This window comes from Elephantulus edwardii, unplaced genomic scaffold (assembly GCF_000299155.1).
Source record: "Elephantulus edwardii isolate Elephantulus edwardi_28Jun2011 unplaced genomic scaffold, EleEdw1.0 scaffold00001, whole genome shotgun sequence".
NCBI lineage: Eukaryota > Metazoa > Chordata > Mammalia > Macroscelidea > Macroscelididae > Elephantulus > Elephantulus edwardii.
This window is the reverse complement of record NW_006399751.1, coordinates 6,161,643-6,186,979: the sequence shown is the minus strand read 5'-3', so window position 1 is coordinate 6,186,979 and position 25,337 is coordinate 6,161,643. Positions and strand designations below refer to the sequence as shown.

The 25,337-nt window shown below is 47.2% G+C and overlaps 1 protein-coding gene across 1 annotated transcript in view; it reads right to left on the bottom strand.

Moving 5' to 3' along the window:
• RANBP10 (RAN binding protein 10) overlaps positions 1–25,337 on the bottom strand; it is a 56,926-nt gene that overhangs the window by 10,798 nt on the left and 20,791 nt on the right. The window contains exons 3-4 of the mRNA XM_006878682.1: positions 24,114–24,166; positions 4,127–4,294 (exon numbers count right to left, since the gene is read on the bottom strand). Of these exons, the coding sequence (XP_006878744.1) occupies positions 4,127–4,294; positions 24,114–24,166 (221 nt within the window). The remainder of the gene's footprint in view (positions 1–4,126; positions 4,295–24,113; positions 24,167–25,337) is intronic.

The window sequence follows — 25,337 nt, the reverse complement described above, 5'->3', positions numbered from 1 at the left end:
CAGGAGGACATTGTCCCTCCTTCCCTGGCAGAGCATCTGGTGGATTCGAACCGTGCGCCTCTGGGATTGTAGTTGCAGCTCCTTGCCACTAGGCCACTAGGCCACCAGAGCTCCCCAAGCCTTTCCATTCTTAAAAACTTCTAGAAGCTCCCAGCCAAGAGTCTGGGGCCAGACACATGCCAGCCAGCTAGTGCATATGCTTGCTCTGGGCTGGGTGCTGGGCTAGCTGTTTCACAACAGATTATTTCATCCTAGAACAATGATGGGGAAGAGGTACTATTTCCAACTCCAGTTTATACATGAGAAACTGAAGGCACAGAGATTTACATCCTCTGTTGAGCTGCTCTGCTGGTCAGTGAGGGAAGTTCAGAACCCCATGGCCTGCCTGTCTGAGACCACTTCTAAGCCCCATGTGTAGTCCATGCTCGCTGAGCTGACTGGACTGCAGCCATCAGAAGACTCACTGTCCTCTCTCGAGTTCTGCATGGGAGCTGGTCTATGGATCACAGCCTGGCAGCATGCCACTGTGGTCCTCGGCTCTAGGAGGGGACCCACAGAACCCTGGAAGGCAGGGAGTCCAGGCAACAATACTTATCTGCAGTGTGACCTTCAACAAGTCACCACGCTGAGCCTTAGTGTCATCTAAAATATGGATAACATTAATCTCTATCTCCAAGGAAGAAAGGAGAACGTGAGATACTACACTGTGAACACTACTTCATAAGACATGAAGTCCAGTTACAAGCCGGCTGCAGTTGTCCAATAGGCTGGGACAACTGCCAAACTTCTGGGCTGAGGAGGACACACTTGGGCTTGTTCAGAAGTCTCGCCACTGCATTTAGGAAGGACAAGGCCTTGAGGTGCTTCCAAGAGGCTGAGGAAAGAGGCTGTTCTATCCTACTGCCCTGGAACCAAGGGCCAAGTGCACAAGGCCATTGTGCCTGTGATACCTGAGTTGGCCCACAGGAGGAAGGGCCAGGCAAAGAGCCAAGATGGAAACAGGATACCCAAACTTGCTGATAAGGGGCACCCTGGACTAGAGACACAGGTCAGGGGTCACGCGGGAGGACAGTGCCGCGTAACAATGACTCTGCAAGTGTCTGGGCACCATGGAGGACATGCAGCCTCCTGCCTCCTTTCACACATCCTTTCAGAAGCAGCTGCTGAGCCAGGTCCTGTGGCAGACACTAAAAAAGAAAACAGCTGCAAGCCTAGGCCTCAAAGTGCTTCCAACACCGTTGAGGGATGGCAGCCAACTAGCAATGACACAAGCACACGGGGCAAAGAGTGATGGCACAAAGGACAGAAGCAGGACCAGAGGCAGGCATGTCCCAGGTGAGGCTGGGAAGCAGATCACACGAAGACGGCCAGCGGAGGGGACAGCAGGTCATGGCCTGTTGCTCAGTTTCAGCACCTCTTTTACCAGACCACTGACTTCTATCAGGTAGAAAATGCCAAGGGCACAGGCCATACTCCTCTTTGCACAAGGTCTTAATATTATGGGGCGATGGAATAACATGAGTTTGAAGCGGACATGACAGAGTAATTCTTAAAGGCCTGGTGTCTATCTGCAAAAGAAAGGTTAAAATCTAAAGGAAATTGGGTTATACAATTTGATGGGTGGAGGGGTGAGGGAAACTGAAAGAATTTGTTCAAATTTGTATTAGAATTTTGTAAATAAACTGGTGAAAAAAAAACAAGAAAAAAGTGCAAAAAAAGGTCTCTAAGGCAAAATTTAAAATCTAATTTCTTCTAATCTAAAGGCTAAAATCTAATCTCTTCCAAAATTTTTATCAATGTTTGATATAAAAACACACATACCACAAGCATGTTTACCAACTTTAGGTTAATAAAACACTGAAAAGGATACAAAATATTTTAGATAAAATGAGCAAAACTATAGGAGACCTTGACAAGCTGGGAAAATAGGCAACATGCTAGTAAAAGGGAAGTTTAACTACAAGATGTGTGAGGTCTTTGGAGGGAATAAGGAAGGATCTGGGGAGATAAATTTTTTTTAAAACCTGAAGATCTGGCCTGAGATATCAAGGCCCCAGGGCTGAGGACCTGAATAAGATGAGCTGATGGTCCCTTGGTGGTCCTTGGCAGTCCTAGGCGACACCAGAGCTCAGAGTCAGAAGCTGGATTGCAGCAGGGCCAGCAAGCTCTACCTCAAAGCCTGCATATCACACAACAGGATGGATCTCTGAGTAAGATGGAGGGGTGGAAGGATGCAGGTATACAGGTTGGAGGGGCAGGTGTAGGGGTAATGGTCTGAGCCCACAATGTTGGCCCTGGGAGTCTGACAGTGGGTGAAAGAAAAAGAGGTGAACTCGAAGAACAGCTATGGGGTAAGAAACCACTTTGAGACCTCAGTCCTAACATTCAGCAACTAGACCTTCAGCAGCTGGGTATCAACAACTGCCACTAGGAAGCCACCCATTTCCAGACAATTGTTCTCCAGACGTGGCCCTGGACAGGCTTGGAGGCCGGTGCTATGCTGTCATTCCCCAGCCTCAGGCTTATCTGTCCACTCTGGACTGAGCCAATCAATCACCCTGCTGGTCCTGGGCAACTCAATCATGAGGCCCTGGGGACCCCAGGAAGAATCAAACTTGATTCTCCTTGATTAAAGGCCCCTAATTCTAGCTGCACTCATCTCCTAGAAAAGCCACAGAAGGACTTATGGGGAAAGGTACCCATCTTTTGACAGCCCTTCAAGCCAAGGTAAGTGGGCCTCCTAGGATCTGGTTCTAGGCAAAATGCCCAGCTCTGTGTCTTGATGAGGTCTGTGGTCAGCCTGGCTGGTTGGGCTCTGCTACCCCTCTTCTCACTGCACCATTTGGGGAGAACTAGGGTATGGCCATGTCAGGGTTTAGAGACCTCTAGGGACCCAGGCAGGTAGGCAGGGCCCAGCACTTGGGCTTCACCTTGTGGTTATTTTAGCCAAGGCCGCCTCTCACTTGAGAGATCGAAAATCAGGCATCTCCTTGTGGAGCAAAACCATCAGAGTAGCTCACCTCTCTTCCAATTCTCGATTTCCACATGTGGATAAAACTGCTCCTCCAAGGAATTCTACAAGCCCTTCAACATTGCCCACTGATCTCCTGAGTTCCTTATCCTGGTTAACGGAGCGACTAACCAAGTTCTCCCCTCACTCTATTTTTTTAATTAAAATTTTAGTATCATTTTGATGAGCGTTTCCAGTGTAAATTAGGTTCCTATTTAACGATTTCTACACAAATGATCAGTGGTTGCGTTGGTTACATTTCACACAATATCCAGAGCCTCACTTGGTCCACGTTGATGGATCCGTTTCTACACTCTGGCTTCCCTGCCCCCTTACCATCCACCTCACCTTTGCTTTAGAGAACTGTTATCACTTGATCTCATATTGGTGAATTTTGAGCACACTACTTACGTATTATTTTTTTTTTACTTTATGAGCCAACTACTCACTGTGCTAAACGTGACTTCAAGGGATAGTTCTGGTTTACAGTATCTCAAGATGACAATCTCAGGAATGATTATTTCTACCTGCCAGTGTATCCTGCCTGACAGCACGACCTGCTGACTCACATGCGGGCTTCTAGGGGTATGTTCTCTGCTTCCTGGGCCTAACACCGTTGTCTGACTCTAGGCTACCTTCCCCCTTCCTTCCCCAAGCCCTTGCCTAGTTTCACCAAGGACACTTTTTACAGGAACACTATCTTGCCCAGTAAACCCGAAGAGGCCACAGGAGACCTGGCTGGATCTGTCCACTTCCCTCCTGTACTACTGCTGCCCTTACTGGTGTTTCACTTGTTGTTAGAGTGACAGGCATGCAAACCACTATCTTCTCAACCATCCTCCTTTTAATCCAACCTCAAATCCTACTCTAGTGAAAGCCACAGATGCCAAGATCACAACCAGGGCAATGCTGCACTCAGCACCAACCCTGGATTCCACTGGTGCAGCAAAGGGCATGTCTCACCCATCCTTGTCCTGTTATCTGGAAATGGCTGGGAGTCCCTCTAGGGCTCAGTGAAGGCCTATGACACTTCTCTGGCTTCAAGGTCTGCCCTTGGCTTCCACCAACTAACGAGGCTCCACAAAGCAGACCCCCAAGGTCTTGTTATGCACCCACCTAGGCTGTGGCCATTCTTGGTGTAGAAGCAGGTGCCATTGATGAGGTTGACGCAGCAGCCGATCACATCACCTGTGGTAAATGTGGGCCCGTAGGGTTGGCCGGTTCCTGAGGAGCAGAAGGAATGCCCGTCGTCGCCATGGTAACCATAGGAATGCTTGTCCCAACCTACAGAGAGAGAGAAGCAGAGGATTGAGCAGAGCAACTAGATAAAAGGCGGTCATCACGTATCAGTCTCTCCCCTCAGCTGCAGTACAAGGCTGCCTGCTGCCGCCTCAGCTCTCATTCCTACAAGGCCAGATGTGGACCTGTGCCTGGGGGGCAAGGGTCCAGCAGGCCACCACTCCTAGGAAGCTGCGGCAGCCCCACAAGGAGACAATCCCAAGCAACTTAATAGGCATCAGAACTTTTGGTAATCTGGAAGGGCTCATCAGAAGGTATGCTGACAAGCAGGGGGTTGGGGAAGGCTGAATGAAGGAGATGAGGGGGCTTGGACTGAACTTTGAAGCGTTCCTGTCTCCGAAAGTGGGGTTTCTAATTGAGAGAAAACTTATATGAAACACTTTGAGTCTAGCAATGTGCAAGTGTCCCATCCATGACTTTTGGGGAGCTCTGGTGGCCTAGTTGCAAGAAGCTGCACTGCAATCCCAGAGATATGTGGTTCGAATCCACCAGATGCTTTGCCAGAGAAGGAGGAGCCATTTCCTCCTGTACCAGTCAGATCCAATTTGACGGTACATGAACAGAGAAAATAATAAAATTTTAAAAAAAAACTTATATGAAAAAAATTTTTTTCCTTTTTGAAATGCACATAAGAGTTCAATTAATTTTTGAAATTGTGTGCATTACATAATTACCACTGTAATCAAGATAGGACACTTCCTGATCCTGTTAGGGGTATGGCCTGCCTTAAGACACACACACACACACACACACACACACACACACCCGGCAAAGCCAATAACTTTTTGCTAGAACTGGATCCTACATTTGACTCATCATCTCTGGTTCTCTGGACTTGAGTCGGTAGTCTGGCAAACTGCCTACTGAACTTGGATTTGACAGCCTTTGATTGTGGTACCGGAGAAGAGTATTGAATATCCATGGACAGCCAGCAGAACAAACCACCCTGTCTCGGAAGAAGTACAACCAGAGTGGTCCTTAGAGGGAAGAAGGTGAAAAGTACATCTTACATTCTTTGGGTATGCTGTCAGGAGGGACAGGTCCTGGGAAAAGGACATCACGCTAGGAAAGGTGGAGGGTCAGAGAAAGAAAGGAAGGCCTTCATCAAGGCTGACTGACACAGTGGCTGTAACAGTGGGCTCGAGCCTGTCAGAGATTGTGGGGATGGCACATGATAAAGCAAGGTTCAGAGCCGCTGCTCAAAGGGTTGCTACGAGTTATAATCGACTCGATGGTACATAACCAGTTTTCCACTATGTAGATGTACCAGAGTTTGTGGACCCATTCACCAGTTTAGAACATTAGAGCTGTTTCCCATTTTGAGCTATTATAAATACAGCCAATAAATATTTGCACACAGGTCTTATGGACATGTTTTTATTTCTCCTGAATAAATACCTAAAAGCAGCAGTGCTGGGTCATAAGATAAGTGTATGTTTAACTTGATAAGCAACTGCCAAACTGTTTTCTTCCAAAGCGGCTGAACTATTTTGCCTTTTCATCAGCGTAAGATGTGTTTCAGTTGCCCACAATTTCATCAACGCGTGTGTGTGTGTGTGTGTGTGTGTGTGTGTGTGATTCTAGCCATTCTAGTAGGTTTGTATGGTTTTAAAATCCCTGGGATTTTAATTTTTATCTTTTCTCTGACCAAGGATGTTTGTCCTTGCTTTATTAAAATATGCTTATCTGTCATCTGCTTTATTTTCTTTGTCAAATTGATCTTTAACTAATTTCTTATTTGGGTTGTTTATCTTATTACTGATTGTCAAGAGCTATTTAGTAATTTGGATACAAGTTCTTTGTCAGATGTAAAATGGTGCAACCACTATGAAAGGCTGTATGGCACTTTCTCAAAAAGTTGCAAACAGAAATACCATTTTACCCAGCAATTCCACTGGGAATTTACCCTAAAGAAACCATAACTGCCACCCAAGCAGATATATGCACACTCATGTTTATTGCGGTTTTGTTCGCAATAGCAAAGAGCTGGAAACAAACCACTCATCCATCAACAAACGAATGGATAGAGAAGTTCTGGTATATTCACACGATGGAATACTACGCAGCATTGAAAAACAAGGAACTAAAGAAATATTATACAAAATGGGTAACCCTGGAGGACATTATGCTGAGTGAAATATCTCAGTCACAAAAGGGCAAATATTGCATAGGGTCACTGTTGTAAAGGTCCAAGGTCTGCGGAGGGGAGCCAGGAAGGTAGGGCAGGAAAGCGCAGGCTACAGAAGGGTCCACTTGCAGGCTAAGGAGCTGAATGGAGTCCACAGGGGCCAATGGAGCCCACAGGGGCCAACGGGCTGGTAGGCAGGCTCCACCACTGGGGCAGTTCCTCCAAGCAGGACAGCAGAGGTTGGCACAGTTTCCCGGCTCCTTCCTGCCTCCTGGGGTCTGAGTAGCATGTCTTCATGAACACGTGAATACATCCCTCTCTCACAAAGCATATGCAGGAGAAAAGCTCTCCCCTGGGAAGAAAGGGCAGTGGAGCAAGGAGTGGAGGATCTTAGTATTCAGAAGGTAGGCAGGACTCACACATGCACAGTGTATATATGTGCTGGGGTGGGGGGCCAGGTTAGAAAGAAAGAGGTGAAGGTGAGGCTAGAACGGTGGTGGTGATAGGCATAGAGGTTTGGCAAGAGAGAAAGAGGACATAACTGGAGAGGGAGGAGGAGCAGAATGGACCCTGTGTGGAGACCACCGGAGCTGTGTGCGTCCTGAGCTTTCATGCTTCTCAGCCAGGCATCCTCCAGCTAACGAAGATGACCCAGCACTCACCACGGCAACTAGGCAAAGTGGACTGGCTCTCGTGGACTCGCTCTGCTGCTCCTGATCTCCCTCACATCTCAGGGGAGCCCGCGTGTGAACTGCTTAGGCCCGTGTGAGGGGCTGGCTCTGGAAGGGTCAAGGCCTGTACTGGAGCCAGGACTGTTCTCACTGCCCAGCTCCCCCGAGACATGGACTGCCTGGCTCAGGGGAACAGGGTGCTGCTCCGGGCACCAGTCCAACCCTACGCTCACTAAGCTCAGCAACAGAAGCCTTTGTACTGCTGGTGGGTGCCCAGAGCAACTCAGCTTATGGAAACGGCTCTAGAAAAGCCCAGCAATACCCATATCTCTACTGGGAAGCAGGTGGACACTCAGCATCTTGGCTGGAAGGTGGTTGGGGGGAGGACATGGATGGCTGGAGGGGACAGGGACAGAGAACAAACAAAGCCCTGGGGCTCCTTAAAGCACTGCCTGAAGCAACTGTTCCTCCTTCAGAATGTGGAAGGCAGAGATGAAGGTCAGCTGAACAGAATGAGGCTCAAAGTGACAAACAGCTCTCCAGGCCTACGCGTGGCAGCCCCAGGCATGCCCACCAGTGTCCCCTGACTCAGGAGCCACACCTATGGCCACAACAGTCCTTCCTGGATTCCTCAGATGGACAGCAACAATTGTCCAGAAGTGACAGCATGTTGTAAAAGGACCACTGTAACTGAGTTTGGTACAACAGGTATGGCCATCTCTGTTTCACCATGGAGAACAGCGGAGCTGCGCATGGACCCTCTTGGAGGGGGCAAGGCTGGCATGCTCAGAGGTTCTGGAGGAAGACACAAGCAAGTACTACCTCCTATCTGCAGGCTGCAGCTGTCTGCTCTTCACTGGGCACACCTGCCCCTGAGCCTTACCAGGAGCCACTACCACCAGCAGACACACACGTCTACCCAGCGCCACTGGGGAAACCTCACCCCTGCAACAGGCAGTTCCACTTCCACAAAGATCATACACGTGGCCCAAACAAAGGCCGGGCCACCGACCTCCAGCCACACTTCTCTCATGGGATGTCCGAGACATGCTGTACCGCTAGAGTGTCTTACAGGCATGCACACCCACAAGGCTGTGCTAGGGGACAAAGACGGGGCTCTGCTCTCCTCTCCTCAGCTGCTTGACTAGCACAGCCTTCCTTAAAACTATACGCACTGCTCACTACCTCGTAAGGCCGTGTGATCATGGAGGAAGACAGTGCAGCAAAAGTCACTGCTCATTTCAGGCCTCACAGGAAGGACCCCTTCCTAACTTGTGCCCTCTGCTCCTCTGGGCCCTCTCAGAGCTTCCACCACAGCTGCGTCCACAGCTGGTGATGCCCAATGGGCCTCCCTTCTGACAGCACAGCATGGTCCAAACCCCAGTTACTCACCCCCTGAAGCGTGCTGTGACATTTCCTTGGTCTCCTCCTGGCACACTGCCTTACCCCGGGCCCACTGTCTGCCTCCTGCTGAACCTCTCCGTAACCCCGTCACTAGTCACTGTTCCTGGAACTGCCCCTACTCATCCCCAAGATCAGGAGTTTCTTGGGCAGCGCCCACAGCGTGTCATTTTCTCCCACCGCTCAGTAAACTGCAGTTGGAAATCCGGTCAAGGCATTCACATGCACGGATGTGGGCTGGAATGCAGGAGCCCACACAGGGAACAGCCCCTGGGACCAGCTGCAGACCCACCTGTTTCCTGCACAAAGGTTCTGTCTTTCATGCAGATGTCAATGTCCAGAAGTGACAGGACATAAACTGGGAGGTTTTTGGTTTGTTTGTATCACATCCAAACAGTACATAGTCCAGAAAAACCGAATGTTACTTGGCTTAATAAAGCTGGTGAAATGGCACCCATTCAGTGGGTGACTCAAGGGTATGTGGAAGGTATTTCTGTCCCTATGTCCACTAACAAACCAACAAATGTTTACATTTTCAATTACTTAATAATGTTGCTATTTTGAGTACTTTTCTTAAACTATGTAATTATTTTGATAAAGCAAAATATATTTTTAACCTTAGCTATAAATACAGATTTTTAAATTAAAAATTAAGAGTTAAACAAAAGGATATATCAAACTTATTTGGAGTTAATTCAGGCTTCAACATAACCTCAGTTTAGCAGGGAGGCGGGGAAAGGCAAGCCGTTCTATTTTCTCAATTCCCAAATGCTTTTTCAACTTACATAGATAAAAAGAAAACACAGAGTGCCTATAACAAGCTGAATAGTTGGCCTCTATAGATATTCACATCCTAAGCCTGGAACCTGTGAATATGCTACCTCACATAGTAAAGACAGGTAATTACAATAAAAATCTTCCTAAAGAAATAAAAGAGTTCTAACGGCCTCGTGGTTAAGGAGTTGCACTGGCAAACCAAAGGCAAGTGGTATGAATCCACCAGCTGCTCTGCAGCAGAAAGATGTGTAATCTCCTCCCATGCAATTTACAGCCTATGAAAACCTGCTAGAGGGTCAGCTATGAGTTCGTTCTGACTCAAAGGCAATGAGTTGCTGTTGTTAAGAAATAAAAGGTGTTAACACAGACAGATAAGTGTATACACATGTTTGCTGCAGTGTTATTTACAACATCAAACAGAAACAGCCTCGGTGTCTTAAATGGATGACTGTACAAAGGAACTGTGATTCATTCAGACTGGAAAAACAAGAGAGTTCTCAAAACACTGCACATGGATGCATCTAGAGGGCATTATGCTGAGTAAATAAGTCAGCCACAAAAAGACAAATATTGTGTGAGACCACTATTATAAATAGCTTAAGAAAGGATGACACACAGATAGACTCATTCCTGGATGGTCGCCAGGTATGGTGAGGGAAAGGGGAATAAAAAGTAGTTAGGAGATAACAGACATATTGGGATGAGTGAAGATAAAGGCAACAGACAATAAATACGGGATGAGCACAATGTCACTAGAGAAAGAGAAGACACAGGATAGAAGAGCTAATGGAAATCAGCTTTAGGGGGAGGGAATGGGGAAAGCGAGATTTCATGGTGGGTCTAGAAATTAATGTTATAGACGAGAGTGTGTATGAATGGTTGAATGAAAAATTCATTTGCTCTGTAATTTCCACTCAAACTACAATAAAAATAAATAAGAATCATGAGGTGAGGATATTACTCTGGATGACCTGAGTCAGTCCAATATAAAAAGAAGGGAGACAGGACACAACACAGCAGAAAAGGTGCAAAGAGAGAACGATACAGAGACCGCAAGATGCTGTACCGCTGACTTTGAAGATGGAAGAGGTCACGGGCCAGGGAAGGCAGGCAGCTCTTAGAAGATAGAAACGCCAAGGAAACGGGTTGTTTCCCACAGTGTCCAGCCCTACTGACACTTTACTATTAAGTACTTAGGATCTCTAAAACTGTAAAATAGTATCTGCATTGTTTCAAGTCACTAAGATGGTAGTACTTTGTTCGAAGAACAAGAGAGAAAATGAATAAAAGACCCTGTACCTATTCAACCTCACCTTCACATCTCAATGCCAGCTCTTTGCCATTGCAACTCAAAGTGCTATGCAGTAAAAAGTTTCCCCAAGGGAATCACAGAGCTCTAACAATCACGTATCTTCCACCAAAGTTCTGGCTGTATGGCCAATATTTTTTCCAAACAGTATTAAGAACATGCGTGTATGCTTAAGGTATGGATATATACATGTGCAAAAGGCACAGCGGGGTTATGGATTGTGTGACACGTGTGACACACTTCACTTGGCTAACAGCAGCTGCGTACCAGTTTGGTTTATGACCACACTATCACCTTTGAATCTTCTGGAAAAGACAAACATTTCTACACGCACTGCCCTGGGGCAATCACTTTATGTTTATCCTTCGGGAGAATAAATGAGGCTCGTCAAGGACTAGAAATGGCAGAACAAATGTGAAAGACATTACAAGTCCAAAACCAGATAAAGAGATATTAGGGACACAACGCAGCTCTAAATGGATTTTCTATCCCAGTCTCAATGAACCGGCTTGCCAGGCGCTAAGAATTTGCACGGCCTTATCACTTTTGTTCTTGAAGAAACTGTGCCCACCACCAGGCTCTAAGAACAAAAAGCAGAGTAGAGGAACAAAGAAGTACCCCCAGTTATCTGCCCAGCCTCCCTTCTTCAGCAGATAGCACTCATCTTAAGAGCTCCACCCTGCACCTCCAGGGGGGACTGCCAACCACAGTCACTGCCCCCACAGGGCTGGAACTGACCCAAGGTGGAGCAGAGTTCTTCCCAGAGCTGTTCCACAAGGTATCTGGAAAGACAGCAAGGCTGCACTGCTGCCACTGTTTCAACGTCCTGCGCAAAGTCGGTCTGAGAGACTGACACTAATAATCAGGATGCGCAAGTGAGACTGAGAACAGCGTGAATCCTGGAAGCACTGGAGACCCCCAAAGCCTGGCACAACCTGCCCTCCTGAGGCCTGACTCCCCCGCGGCAGGGAGAGCTCCCTGAGTAAAGGAAACACCTGAAAGCGTCACTGTGCTCCTCGGCGGGATACCTGGCCTGCAGGAGGTACTCCGGAAATGAAAAGGAAGCCTGGGGCACATGAACACCAGTGGGTCAGCTCACACTGTGACCAGCCGGCAGACAATGCCAGGATGGACTGTGAGGAGTTCTGCTGTCAAGTTTTGATTCTTAGAAAAGCAAAGCAGAGGGAGCTGGCTGTGCCTCTGTGTGTGCCGCCACTTACAGAGACGAGGGGAGCAGTCATTCCCAGGACCTGGCTCGACCTGCTCAAGTAGTTCTCTTCTGATCATTTCTGGGTCTCAGCTGCCTCATCTGTGAGGCTGGGCTGGCGATACATTAGTCCAGTTAGCTCTAGAAGAACCCACAGCTCTAAGCTCCCCGACCATTAAGGGGGTCGGTCCCACTCCTCTCCTGAGTGCTGGTCCCAGGTGAATCTCCTCTCCAGCCTCACCACCCCATGCTCTGGAACCTTAGCTAAAGGCTTTGTAAACAGCCCTGGTGGCGTGAGCAGTTAATTATCCCTCTCTGGATGTGCTTGGGTTCGAGAATCCTTATCCATGCTTGGGACTAGAGTCTGCCCTCTGGCTGTGTCACAGGGCAGCAGTATGTGAGGGCACAAAAGCCTAGGTCAGGCCCCACGGGGAGTGCCAAGCAGCTGACTGGGTCAGAAGGATGGCTGGAGCTGCACAACTCTGAGAGATACATCCAATGACACCATTCTTCCCTCTCCAAAGAGAATGTTCCTTATTACTACTTTTCTACTATAGAGACATGGAATGGGTTACCAGCCTGGCGTGCACACAGAAGAACTTGCGCCTGTCATGTTGGAATCCTATGTGACCTAAGTGAGACAAGGAAAAGCTAAGTCATGGCCAGGCCAGGAGGCAGGTGGCACCAGGTACCCACCCAGTTCAGGTGCTCTGAGATCATGGTCCCTCTCCTGCATAACTCAAAACGGAAGTCACACACACAGAAGCAGGGGTGGCACTGGCAGACACCATCCCTGGTTACAGTACTGCCTAGAGGTGGGACACTATTTGTGGGGGTACCAGGGAATCCTACATGAATGATTCAAGGGTCCATCTCCTGCCATTCCCCTCTGTCAGGGCATGTTACGGGCATCAATGTCAGGGGAATTAGGAATGGGAAAGACCCCTGTTGCTAAGTAGGAAGATTTCTAACTTCCTTAGCAGAGCCCTGGCCTCCTAGAGGGCTGTGGATGTGACTGTGCCTGACCACTAGGTTCTGATCCTGGCCCAAGGCTGACCAACACACAGAGTCTAGCCCTTAAATCTAGCATGAGTAGTGCCCCATCCACCCACCCTAGTCATCATGGGGGCCACTGGATTGACTTCGAGGTCAGTTCAAACTTTGGAGGGGCTGAGCAGTCCCACGGCTGAGCTTCAGGCATCAGAGAGCTTGGGGTAAAACAAGGTCGAGATGGTTAACAGAGGCCAGCCTGGGAACTCATCGTACATCGAATGGGATGACAAAAGTGGTCACCACTTGATAGGTATAACCAGACAGGATTTTCTGACTACTGGAAACTCACCTACAAGCCAACAGCCCCTAAGAAATCCATTGCACAATGCCACCTGCTACTGATTTTGCCCCAAGACATCTTTCATTGCATAGATAATGTACCCTTAGAAGGGTCAGAGGTAAGGTCATTGAGCATCCTGTCACTGCAAGGACCTGCCTAGTACATTAACAGGACCTTGCCTCTGCCCGCATGGGCTTGCCATTGACCCAGGCTCTGCCCTGATCTCTGCCATCTGCTGTCCACTCCCAGAGCCCATGTCGACTGGAATTATCAAGTGTCTGCAGAATGTGTCCCACCCACAGAAGCGGCTCCCTACAGGCCCACCACCCAGAGGAGGAGCTAGCAGTCCCTGGGCATGCTCTCAGCAGCCCACGTGGAGGAGGCTCGGTGATGTATGCTCAAGGTGGAGCAGGAAAGTGCTTGCTTGATCAAGACCACCCAGTGGGAGGAGAGAAGCCCTACGAGGACCCGCCTGCTGATGCCACCACTTCAGGATGTCTTCCCTCTAAGCCTGGCCCAGCTGTGGTTCTTCCAGCTGTTTCTGTTCGACCAGTCTAATCAAGCAAAGTCACCTTAAGCAGACATGAGTCCTCGTTCTAGAGGCTGTAATGATCAAAGGAATAGAGACCACATCAACAAAAAAGCTATGGTGAGGATGGTGTGGGATCGGACGGTGCTTCATTCTGTTGTACCCAGTGGGGCAGCAATGAGTCAGAGGCAACCTGACAGCACCCAATAACAGAGCAGCTGTCTCCTCCACAAGAACAACAAGGAAATCACCAGCTGCCCAGCTCATCATGATGCATGACGGGCCTCCTATTGACTCAGCCGGAGACTCCCTGGCCCTGCCAGAGGTGCCAGACACAGGAGGAAGCTCTATCTTTCCTCACCCTCGCAGAGCACATGAGCTTGGGAGAAGCCCAAACTCCATTCCAGCCACACCCTGGCCTCCTCTCCCGGCTCCCCAGTCCAGGGCTCCCCGCCCTGCCCCCTCATGCTAGCTCACACATGGGAAGGTGGGTAGGGCTGCAGGTATACTCATCTGCCTGTCACCCCTGCCCGGGGGGTTCGGGTGCTTTTAAGCCTGAGTCACACCTGTTCCTTAGTTTCACACTTAAGGAGTCCAAAACCACCTAACTCTCTGGGAAGTAAACAGCATAGTGTCCACATCTTCCTAAAGACACCTCTGGCCTTGAATTTCATACAAGAGCCACTCTGTTACCATCTGCCTGGTCTGAGGTCGGAGACCACAAGGGTGACTGCCCTCTACCCTGACAGCCCAAGAGGCAAAGCTCTCCTTGCCAGTAAAACTACAAGGAAATGATCCAAACACAACATCCTGACCTTGGCTGCTGGGCCACCCTCGTCCTTCAACTCCAGCTGCAAAGTATTAAAACATGTCTACTACAGAACATAGGTTTTCAAAGGCCTATTATTTTAGAAGTGGATGGCCAATCCTTCTTCCTAGTCTGTCTTTTTTTTTTATTTATTTTATTATTTTTGTGTGTGAGTGTACCGTCAAATCAGATCTGACTGGTACAGGAGGAGATTGTCCCTCCTTCCCTGGCAGAGCATCTGGTGGATTCAAACCGTGAGCCTCTGGGATTGTAGCTGCAGCTCCTTGCCACTAAGCCACCAGAGCTCCCCTCCTAGTCTGTCTTAATCTAAGAAATCTACTGCAACCTGTCCACCTTGGGTGACTCTTCTGGTGTTTGAAAAACTGATGGCATAGCTTCACAGCAACCCACAAGTTACACCAGTACAGCAGACTGACTGACAAGTGCTGTACAGATAATAGCAAACAAACGATAAACAAGAACACACCCACTTAAGATACAAAATAATTGTTGTCGTTGTTATGCGCTGTCAAATCACTTGCAACTCATAGAGACCCTACATACAACAGCCGTAAACCCTTCTCTATCCTGTGTCAACCTTATTATTTCTGACACATCCACTTCCATTACCGTAGTGACAGAATCAATTCATCTCATTAAGGATTTTTCTCTCTTGTGCTGTTCCCCCACCCTCCCAACCATATGTCCCTCTCCAAGAACTGGTCCCTCCTTGCAACATGTCCAAAGTATGTCAGATGAAGCTTAGGAATCCTTGCCTCCAAAGAGCAGACTCATTTCACCCTCTCTAGGATAACTGAAAAACTAGCCATTAAAAACTCTATGAGGAAAAAACTCAAAAACCTCTTTGGGACAATTGAGATTTCCTAAAAATTAAGTCTTTTTGTGCTTCAAAAGGATTCTCCAAAAGGGTAAAAAGAGAACTTACAAACTGGGGAAAAAAATATTTGGCAATGACATATCTGAGAGGGAATCCATTTAGAAAATTTACAGAAAACTCCAACACCTCAACAAGAAAAAGCCAAACCACCACAACCCAATCACAAAATGGGCAGGGGACACAAAGACTTCACCAAAGAAGACATTCAGATGGCCAACAAACACGTAAAGAAAGGCTTAAGACCATTAGCTAGCCAAGAAATACAAATCAAAGGAACAGTGAGCTATCTTATCACCTCAGTAACAATAGCAAAATTCAAGCAAACAACAAATGCTGGCTAAGGTGTAGAGACTGGAACTCTCCCCACATTGCTGGTTGTTGTTGTTGTTGTTAAGTGCCATCAAGTCATAGACAACTTACAGCAACCCTACGAATGCAAGACCTGAACACTTGTATAACTTTCATCATTTCTCCAAATTCATAGAGTTTCCAGAGACAAGCTGTTTTGGAAGTAGATGCTACTCCTACTTCCAAGCTTGTTTTAATTGGGGAGCCCCACCAAACACTGTCCACCATGGGTAACCATTATCACATTTGACACATCAGTGTCACAGTGTTTAGCATCACAGCAACCACATGTTACCTCTGTACAACAAATGGACAGACCAGTGCTATACACTAAACACTGGTGGCAGGAATGTAAAATAGTATAACCACTATGGGAAGCAGTTTGGAGATTCCTTAGAAAGTTAGGAGTAAAAAACCATTTTATCTAGCAATCCCCTACTGTAGCAGCTGTTGTTGTTTGCCGCTGAGTTATAAAGGACCCATACCTAACCCTCCAACGGGTTTTCAGAGGTGGCAAATCACACAGGAGTAGACTGTCCATCTTTCTCCTGGGGAGCAGCTGGTAGATTTGAACCACGTGCCTTTCAAAAACTCAAACTCATTGCCACTGAGCTAGTTCTGGCTCACAGTGACCCTCTGCTGGATTTCTGAAGGCTATAAATCTTAACAGGAGGATACTGGCCATCTTTTTTCCCCCAGAGGAGTGGCTAGAGGACTTGAGCCACCAGAGAAGTTACCAACACAATTCACTACAGACTACACAACCAGAGCTTTATTCCAGTCATAGATCTCAAAGAAATAAGAACAGCCACATGAACAGATACCTGCATACCTATGTTCATAGTATTATTTACAATAACAAAGAAACAAAACAATCCAAATAAATGTCTGTCACTAGACAGTGCATTCATAGTTTCATAAGGTACACAGTTTCACACAGTATTCCATTCACATAATGGAGTACTATGCAACACTCAAAAAAACCCTATAAAGAATTCTGGAAACATCACATAACACGGATGCATCTAGAGAACATATGCAAAGTGAAAGGAGTTAGTCACAAAAGGGCAGCTAGAGTGTAAGAACACTGTTATAAAAAACTAAGGAAAGACACACAGAATCATTCTTAGATGGTTACCAGGGAAGGGAGTGAGAGGTTGGGTAAGACTAGTAAATAGGTAATATTAAGATAGGTGAAAGGGAAGGCAATATCTAACAAGGGGATGATCAGTACAATATCTCTAAAGACAGGAAAGAAATACAGAGGTATATAGATTAATGGAAATCAGAATTATGGGAGGAAGTGGGGGAACGTGTGATTACATTGTGAATACTGAAATTAATGTTATAGACCAAAATGTGCATGAATGGCTGAACAAAAAAATAATAATTTTTTCTTTATAAATCTTTAACCAGATCACAATTTTCTCAAAAGCAACACAAAACCACTCTGTGGAGGTTCGAATCCACCCCGTGATAGCATGGAAGAACCAGGCCTGCTGATCTGCTTCCACAAAGACACCAGCCAGGTCTGCTCTGTAGTCAACAAGGTCTGTCCAGAAGAAAACCTAAACAGACAGAGAGGTAATAAAAACTCTAGGGCACATGGTTCCACTCCGACACACTTGGGTTTGTCATAAATCAAAGTCAACTCAACAACAATTGTGTGTGTGTAATAATTACAAGCATTCTATAGGAATTAACTCATTTAATCTTCACAATCATATTTTCATTAGGTCCCAGTTTCACTTCTATTTTACATTTGAGGGAGACGAGACACAGTAATTCACCCCAGGTTAGCAGGCTATATACCCAAGCCAGGTCACAAATGCTCAGGACCCGTGTCTCCAATCATTACAGTGCTCACAAGTCAGCCCTAGCCAGAGAGGTCTGCTTCTAGCAGCTGGCCCAGTGACACTGAGCCTTGACACACAGAAAGGGAACAACCACTCCTCCTACAGGTAGAACCTGCTGGCAGAGCCTTTAAAAAGTCAGTACCACATCAATAAGGGTAGGAGAAGGATAAACTCCAAGTGAAGGCTTCTGCCTGTAAGACAATGGGGACCTGACTCAAAACTGGTTCCAGAACAACTGGCTTCCTGAAGCTCACCAAGTTAAGGCAAAGGGCAAGACAGACCTCATTCCACAACCCAAGTACATCATGCCAGGCACTCTGGGGAGTGATGATCAAAAGGATGTGGCCTGGGTCCCAGTGGGAGAACCAGCTGGGTAAATGTGAAGGAATCGCCCTCAGGCAAGTTGGCAGGTGTCATCATGCAGATGTGATCAGGGCTGACAGGGTCAAGCAAGGGTTTACAGGTCAAGAGGAAAAACACATCCAGGGCCAGGGACGCTTGAAGAAAGCCTTTCGTGTGTCTGAACACCCAGAGAGGAGACATGGTGAGCACAGAGGGGCCAGAAGTCAAGGCTGAGCAGCACCCTTAGAGACTATGTCCTGTGGATGGAAGGATCGAGGCCAAAGCAGGCAGAGGACAAAGGGGAAATGAATTTTTAGGAGGAAGCTCCAGCCACGAAGCAGACAGGGAACAGGCAGCAGAGGTTCAATCAAGCAAGTGTGGAAAGAGCCCAGTGGAGAGGCAATGACAGTAAGGATGAAGAAAGGGGGCCAGCTGCAAAGAGTCACTTTCAGGGTAAGAACAGAATCAAAGATAACTCTAAAGATTTCCATTTGGAGACAGGCAGGAGCGTGACTGTCAACAGGGACAGAAATGCATCAGAGTCTGGTTTTTAACAGGAAGATAATCTCAGTTTGAGGCACATGGATTCACACCTGCTGGCTTTTAAGCAAAGCACTGAGGTTTCTGGAGGTCTGAGCTATTCAAAGACAGGGTATCATTAGAGAAGGGGGCCGAATCCCCAGCCCTGGAGGCCTTAACTGCACTATGAGTAACCAGCCAGGCACAGGCACCTTGCAGAAGCCACACAGCCTCTTCTGGGTCTCTCTACGACTTCTATACCCACTTAATCCATCTACTAGTCAGGCAAAGACTAAAAAGCAGCATCCAGTAACCTAGAATAGTGCAAATGTGAGAGAGTTTATCCCCTGCAGTGAAAAAGTGTTCACTTCAGACACAAAGGGACAGGAGCTTTTGGCCCAGTCTGTCATCGGTCTCCTTCAGATCAGGTACCAGACTAAATGTGGTTTCAGGATAACCCTTGAGCTTCTCCTCCCTCGCCACGTCTCTCCTCTGAGGACTCATAAGAGGCAAGAGCTTAAGAAGCTGAAGACCAGGTACTTCCTGACTGAAGCAGCTGGACCTGCCCCGGCTGGACTTCCTGTTAACCTCTTTTCTTGAACTGATTCAGACAGAGACTAGTTAGTTTGTGCTCTTGTGTTTGCTCCTAACGACACGGAAACAAGCCATTTAAGATGGTCATCACTGGCTACTGCATCAATAAAGGCGTTCTTGAAATGAATCATCACCAGCACACCAGAGCGCTGTGCCTATGTCTTGAAACTCAACCACCCACCACTCCGGTGATACCAAGTCCAGCTGAATCACCGCCCACTGAGCTCAACCCTGCCCTGCCTTCACTTCCCACCTGTAGTCACTGTCTACTCCAAGTTACTATCATCATCTTCTGGACCATGGTGACAGTCTCCTAAGTAGCCTCTTTATCTATCTCACTCTTGTCCTTCCAAATTCTGACAAGCCAGTATGGGTAGGACCTCCCGCAGCTTAAACCTTTCAGCAACTCCACACAACACCCAGGGCCACCCAAACCCCTCACCAGGCTCTGCCGACCACAAAGGCCACCCCTGTAGATCTACATTTACTTCCTCAGTGTCCAGCTCATTCCATATACCCCCTAAGTTAGCCTAGAACCTTCTTCCACTCGCTCTCCTCCCTTGATCACCGCATGACTCCTCCCCATCCTTCAGGGGTCAGCCTGAACGTCACTTGCCCATGGAGGCCCATTGCGCCCTGCACTGTCCCTCACAGCACTGACCAAAGGGCATAGTGACCAACTGCAGGGTCATTCACTCAGTATCTGCCTCTCCCCCTGGGCTGAGGTCGACGGGGACAGGTATTGTATCTGCTCACCCTGTGCTGGGAACAGCCTCAGCACCTGGCACACAGTAGGCGCAAAAAAAGAACAGCGTTGAAACGGCAGTGGCTAAATCCGAAACTTGTCTGGAAGGCACCCAGGACAGAGCCTGGAACACAGTTCTTGGTAACTAGCAGCTCCAACAGGAGCACAGTGCAGGGGTGAGAAAGAGTCTCGTTCACAAGCTGTGATGGTGCCAAAGAACAACCTTCCAAGTTCTCCACAGACAAAAGAACTATCTGGAATCTCAGCTCTCCAGCGGCTCGGGAACTCAGGAACAGTCACCGGGCTGTCAGTGTTACTGCTGCCATGTAAAAACCTGGCCAGGGAAGCCAGAACTGCCCTGACAAAAGCATCCCAGAATACTGGAAGGAATAACACCAAAGCTTCCTTGGCCCAGGACCAGGCCACCCTTTTCTATCTAGGGGCCTCTTTTAGGATGAAAGAGTGCTGCCTGAAGTAAACCCCGAGGCTGCTAGCAGCCTGCACATGTCGCTACTCGGCAATCCAAGCCGTGTGCCAGGAGACGAGGAAGGACAACTCCCTGGGTGCTCCACCCAGCAAGCAGCCCCGGGATCTATACACCTTTCCTGTCTCAGTCCTGGCACTTACTAAAAGGGTCTGTCAATCCTCTTGGCTCCCATTCCAGGCCCTCCAGAGGCTCCTCCTCAGACAGAACTGTTCACGCATGTATACATGAGGACATGCAGCACTGACGGCAGACAGCTGAAATCATATCCTGAAGGCCAGCAAGCCGAGAAAACATCCTTTACACATCTCCTATCAAGTTAATACTGAAACCTCAAATTTGAATCCAGACTAAGCCACTCCCTACCACCACTACCTGTAGTACTTACCCACACCATTCACTTACCCTCCCCTCAACCAAAGCCCCTTTACGAAGGGGAAGCAACTGGAAAAAAACCCAAAACCAAAAAACCATTTTAGCTGCTATGTTCCTCCATTCATACTGAGAAGTCAATGTGCAGACCTCACCTCTGTTTAAATGCTTCAGAGGTTCCCTATAAAACCATCCAAAACAACTAAAAGACAACCAAAAGGAACTTCAAGTTAACTGCTTATGAATAAGCTGATTTGTAGAAAGTGGGCATGATCAAAACAGCAAAGAAAAAAAGGGGTCCCTGAAAATGGAAAACATCAAAAGGAGGTTCTGATTTTTCAATCCCAGAACCGGGATGAAAGTAGCAGGCCCACCATCATCACTCCTGAGAGGGGTACCCTCCCGTCCACCCTATGCCAGGTCTGCCCAGGATCCTGGAAACGCCATGGGGCCTCCATCCTTCCCAAAGAGAAATTTATCAAGATGCAATCTGACACCTACTTTCCACCTGAAGGAAGAATTGGGGAGATGATCAGATAGGAAGGGGGGGAAAATCCTTCAGGAGCTGGCAGCCAGAGTGACCACGAAGTACAACATACACTCAACACGCAGACCCCTCTGTTTTGACAAAAAGAAACAGATGCGCCATTAAGGATAGAAAAATAGGGCTTACTTTTCTGATGTGATTTTTTTTAAACTTTTTCTTGTTAGTCAAGAGAAAGCTTACAGAGCAAATTGGTTTTCCGTTCAACCAACCATATGCATTATGTTTCATAACAGTGAATGCAATCCCCACATTGTAAGAGCACTCCTCGTCTCTTCTCTGTATTTCCCGCTCCCATTTGTCATTCGTTCCTATCCTTTCTTGCCTCTGAGCTACGCTTGGGCAAAAGCTGCCCTTTAAATCTTGTACAGCTGACCGTGCCCAGGACTGTGTTCCTCCCTGGTGTTACTGATCACCTTCTAAGTCTGACTATTGTTGGGTTGAAAGTTGAGTCATGGAATTGATTTTAGTTAAAGGCTTAAAGTGTAACTAAGGGCCACAGTCTCAGTAAGTTTGCTCTTTTTTATGATTTTTAAGTTCTGTTAGGTATTTTTCTCCCAATCTTTCAGGAACTTTCTATTGTGATCCTTTTCAGAGCTCTGATGTATTTAGTGAGGAGACCAAGACACCCCATCCACTGTAAACAAGAACCTTGCAGGCCCACCTTCCAGGCCCGAGTTGGGTCTGACTTCACAAAGGCCAAATATAGACTTTCCTACAACTTTACATCAGCAGTGTCAAAGCACCTGACAAATACTAGCCTCAAGTCAGCCCAGAGAGCTCAAAAGCTCTATCTTATAAAGGAAAAGAGACTATGTCAACTCCGCATGACCTCACCTCAAAGAGAGTTAGGTCAGTCCACACTGACCCTTAAACCTTCCCACCTTGTCAATCCCACTCCATGGATTCCAGACTCAATGGACCATGTAAAAGCAGTTGTTACTAAATGAGAAGCAGCAGTAGATGGAACCCAGAATATCAAACCCAGCACCACAGGTCAAATCCCAAGATCATCTGAAAGCCAGGTAGAAAGGCTTCTTCATTTTTTTTTATTTTACTTGTTCTGTACTGTCGAATCAGATCTGACTGGCACAGGAGGAGATTGTCCTTCCTTCTCCAGCGGAACATCTGGTGGATTTGAACCACACACCTTTGTGATTGCAGAGCAGCTTCTTGCCACTAAGCTATCAGAGCTCCCTAGAAAGGCTTCTTAAAGCAGAGGTGCGTGCTTTTATTTATTTTGTGATTAATTTTATTTACACTGTAAAAACAGTAATATAGTCACAGAGAAAGAAAGTTACTTTCCCAGTCAACCTGCCCCTTCCTTTAGGACAGCAAATGGTACAATCTTTCCATAGCTTTCCAAAGATTTATTTCTTTTTTGCACATTTGGTGGCATATTATACATTGCTCTGCATCGTGCACTTTCTACTTAACAATGTATGCTAGGGATGACCCTAAACCAGTATCTGAAGAGCCTCCTCCTTCTTCTTAAGGACCCATAGCACTGCCCTGTACAGATGCAACTGTGTTCAGGGTTGTTTTAACTGAGTAGTGATTTTTACAGATTAAGCCCAAAAATGCCTCTTATCTCCTCTACCAAAGCACAGCAAATTTCAAGAGCACATTTAGAGCAAAATGAAAGATCAACAATCAGTTTAATGCCGATAGGAAATTATCTTTCTAAACTCAATTTATTGACATGCAGAGCTATGCACAGTCCAGACACACCTCAAATCAAGGCAAGTCATTGTTGTTGCTGATATGTACCACTGAGTCAGAACTGACCCTAACCCTCCAGAGGGTTTTCAGAGTCAACCAATCACCTTGAAGAAGACTGCCCATCTTTCTCTCACGGAGCAGCTGGGGGGTTCAGCTCTCACGCCTTTGGTTTGGCAGAGCAGCTCCTTGCTGCTACGCCAGAGCTCCCTCAAGTCAAGTAGCTTGTTTAAAAAGACTACACACCTCACATGAGGTGGTCAAGCATGCGCGATAAGTAAGAACAGTTTTTATTCATATCAAAGAAATAAGCTGACAAGTACTTGAATCCTAAACAAGTGTACAGTTTATGTATTATATATTTTAAATCAGTCCAGAAAAAAAAATCTTACATTGGTATTAAAATTGGATTGGAAAGTGTACAGTTTATGTGTCACTCCTTCTCTGGAGAAGCCAGCAGCCTTTTCTGTGTCACGGGCACAAGGAGTGGTGAAGTCAGTGTAAAAACAAAGGGAGTTTGCCTGTCTCATGATACTGTCAGAACAGTTTACACTGTGTCACTACTTCCACCTAACGAATACACTGTGACTTGAGACCATCTTCTGGAACCACTAGTTCCAAAGAAGCTGCAAAAGCTGCTTTCCCCAAACAGGAGTGGACATGAGCAGCTGGACAGCAGGCAGCTGAAAGGCTATCTGGGTGGCAGGGAGATTCATCTGCAGGCCCAGAGCATCCCATGAACGTGGGGCTGGTGACAGTTAAACCCAAGTATTGCTCACACTCTCATTTTTAATAAGAAATTGCCTAAATCATGTTCCACATGGGCTGTGGTGTAAAGACTTTGATCTTAAAAACAGTGAAGTAACATTAGGTGCCAGGGTTACCAGCATCCGCCCTCCCAGTACATGCCAGAGTCTCAGGTTGGTTAACAAAAGCCAATGAGAGTGAGGGCTCTTGGGGCGTAAGCTCAGGTCACTTGGTTGTGACTGCAAACAGTTCAAATTCCATGGATGGCAGTCACCGGCCAATTATGTTTTGGAATTGAAGTCTACACCAGTCCAGCCCCACAGCCACCTTTCAGCATCTTCCACTTGGCAGCGTGGCTTGGGGCAGGTGATCAACAAACAAAAGTCTTCTCCAGACTCTGAGCTGTCACCATGACTCTCATCACAAAGAGGGTCTGGAGAGCAGAGCAAATGTTCTCTTAACCAATGACTCACCAGGAAGTCTGTTCATGTTGACGCCTTGAGCTGAGAGGCCTATTCCCATGTACCTTTAAAAAAGCACATACACACAAAAAAATGTTGTTAGCATTATGATTATGCATCTTCCTTCTTATAAAACAGAAGAAGAGACTTCTGTAGACTCTTTTTAGCATTTTAGTGGTTCTTGGAGAGCCTTTATATTATTTGCTACTGGAAAGCATCTTAATGTCTTAAGCAGCCAGAAAAATGGAGGGCAGAGCCTGTAACCAAGAACCACTCACTGGCTTGTGCTCCAAAGGCAAGTTTCCTAAAGATACTGGTTCTAGGTCTGTGGTTTTCTGGCTCCAGCTAAAGCAGCAGAATCTATTCTCAAGAAGTGCCTGAGGTGTCCAGCGCAACCCTGGGTAGGCAGTGCTTGGCAGAGAACGCAAGATCACACCCACAAGCACAGGTCACTGGGCAGCAAGGACAACAGTAAAGAAAAGATGCAGCCAGGCTGGATGTGCACAGGGCAGAGACCTCAGCCTCCTCTCTGGGCGTTTTAAAGCTCACTGCCCAATCCCCATACCAAAGCTGCGGGGTGGGAGTATGCTGAGTGAGACCCCAGAGATGTCATTCTCAACCCAACCCAAGTGCCAAAAGGACTAATCTGCCAGGAGCAATGTGACCTCTATGCCGTAACGACTCTGTCCGAGATGTCTTAGTGGCACTCATGAAGGGACAGGTCAGAAAAAGAAAATGAGTATTATGTTTAGTCTAAATGTTTGTAATACACAAGGAAATCGTGAGGTACTCCCCCCAAGAACTAAGATAACTGAGCCATCACCTTCTTAGAGTAACACAGTAGAAACTCACAAACCATGCTGATATTAACCACCTAGAGTGTCAACAGGTAGTTGACGCACCCAGAATACTCAAAACATCATTCAAGAAAGATAAGATGTAACCTCAGGAAGGTGACGTGTGCGTGTGCGTGTGGGTGTGCGGGGGCGGGGGGGCAGGCCTCTGTAAGGGTGAGCCCACAGTCACGGATTCTGTCTAGAGTTAAGATCCAGGTCAATGAATTTGACTGTGTACAGAACAGAGAAGAGCCAGGAGTGCATAGTGGATAGAGCCCTCCAGGGGACATGAGACCCTGAGTCACCATGGCCTTGACAGAACGAACGAACCACTGACAACTCCTACCCTCTCCTGCTCCAAGTGTGGGCTCTCCACCTCATCTCGTCATAACAAAACCAA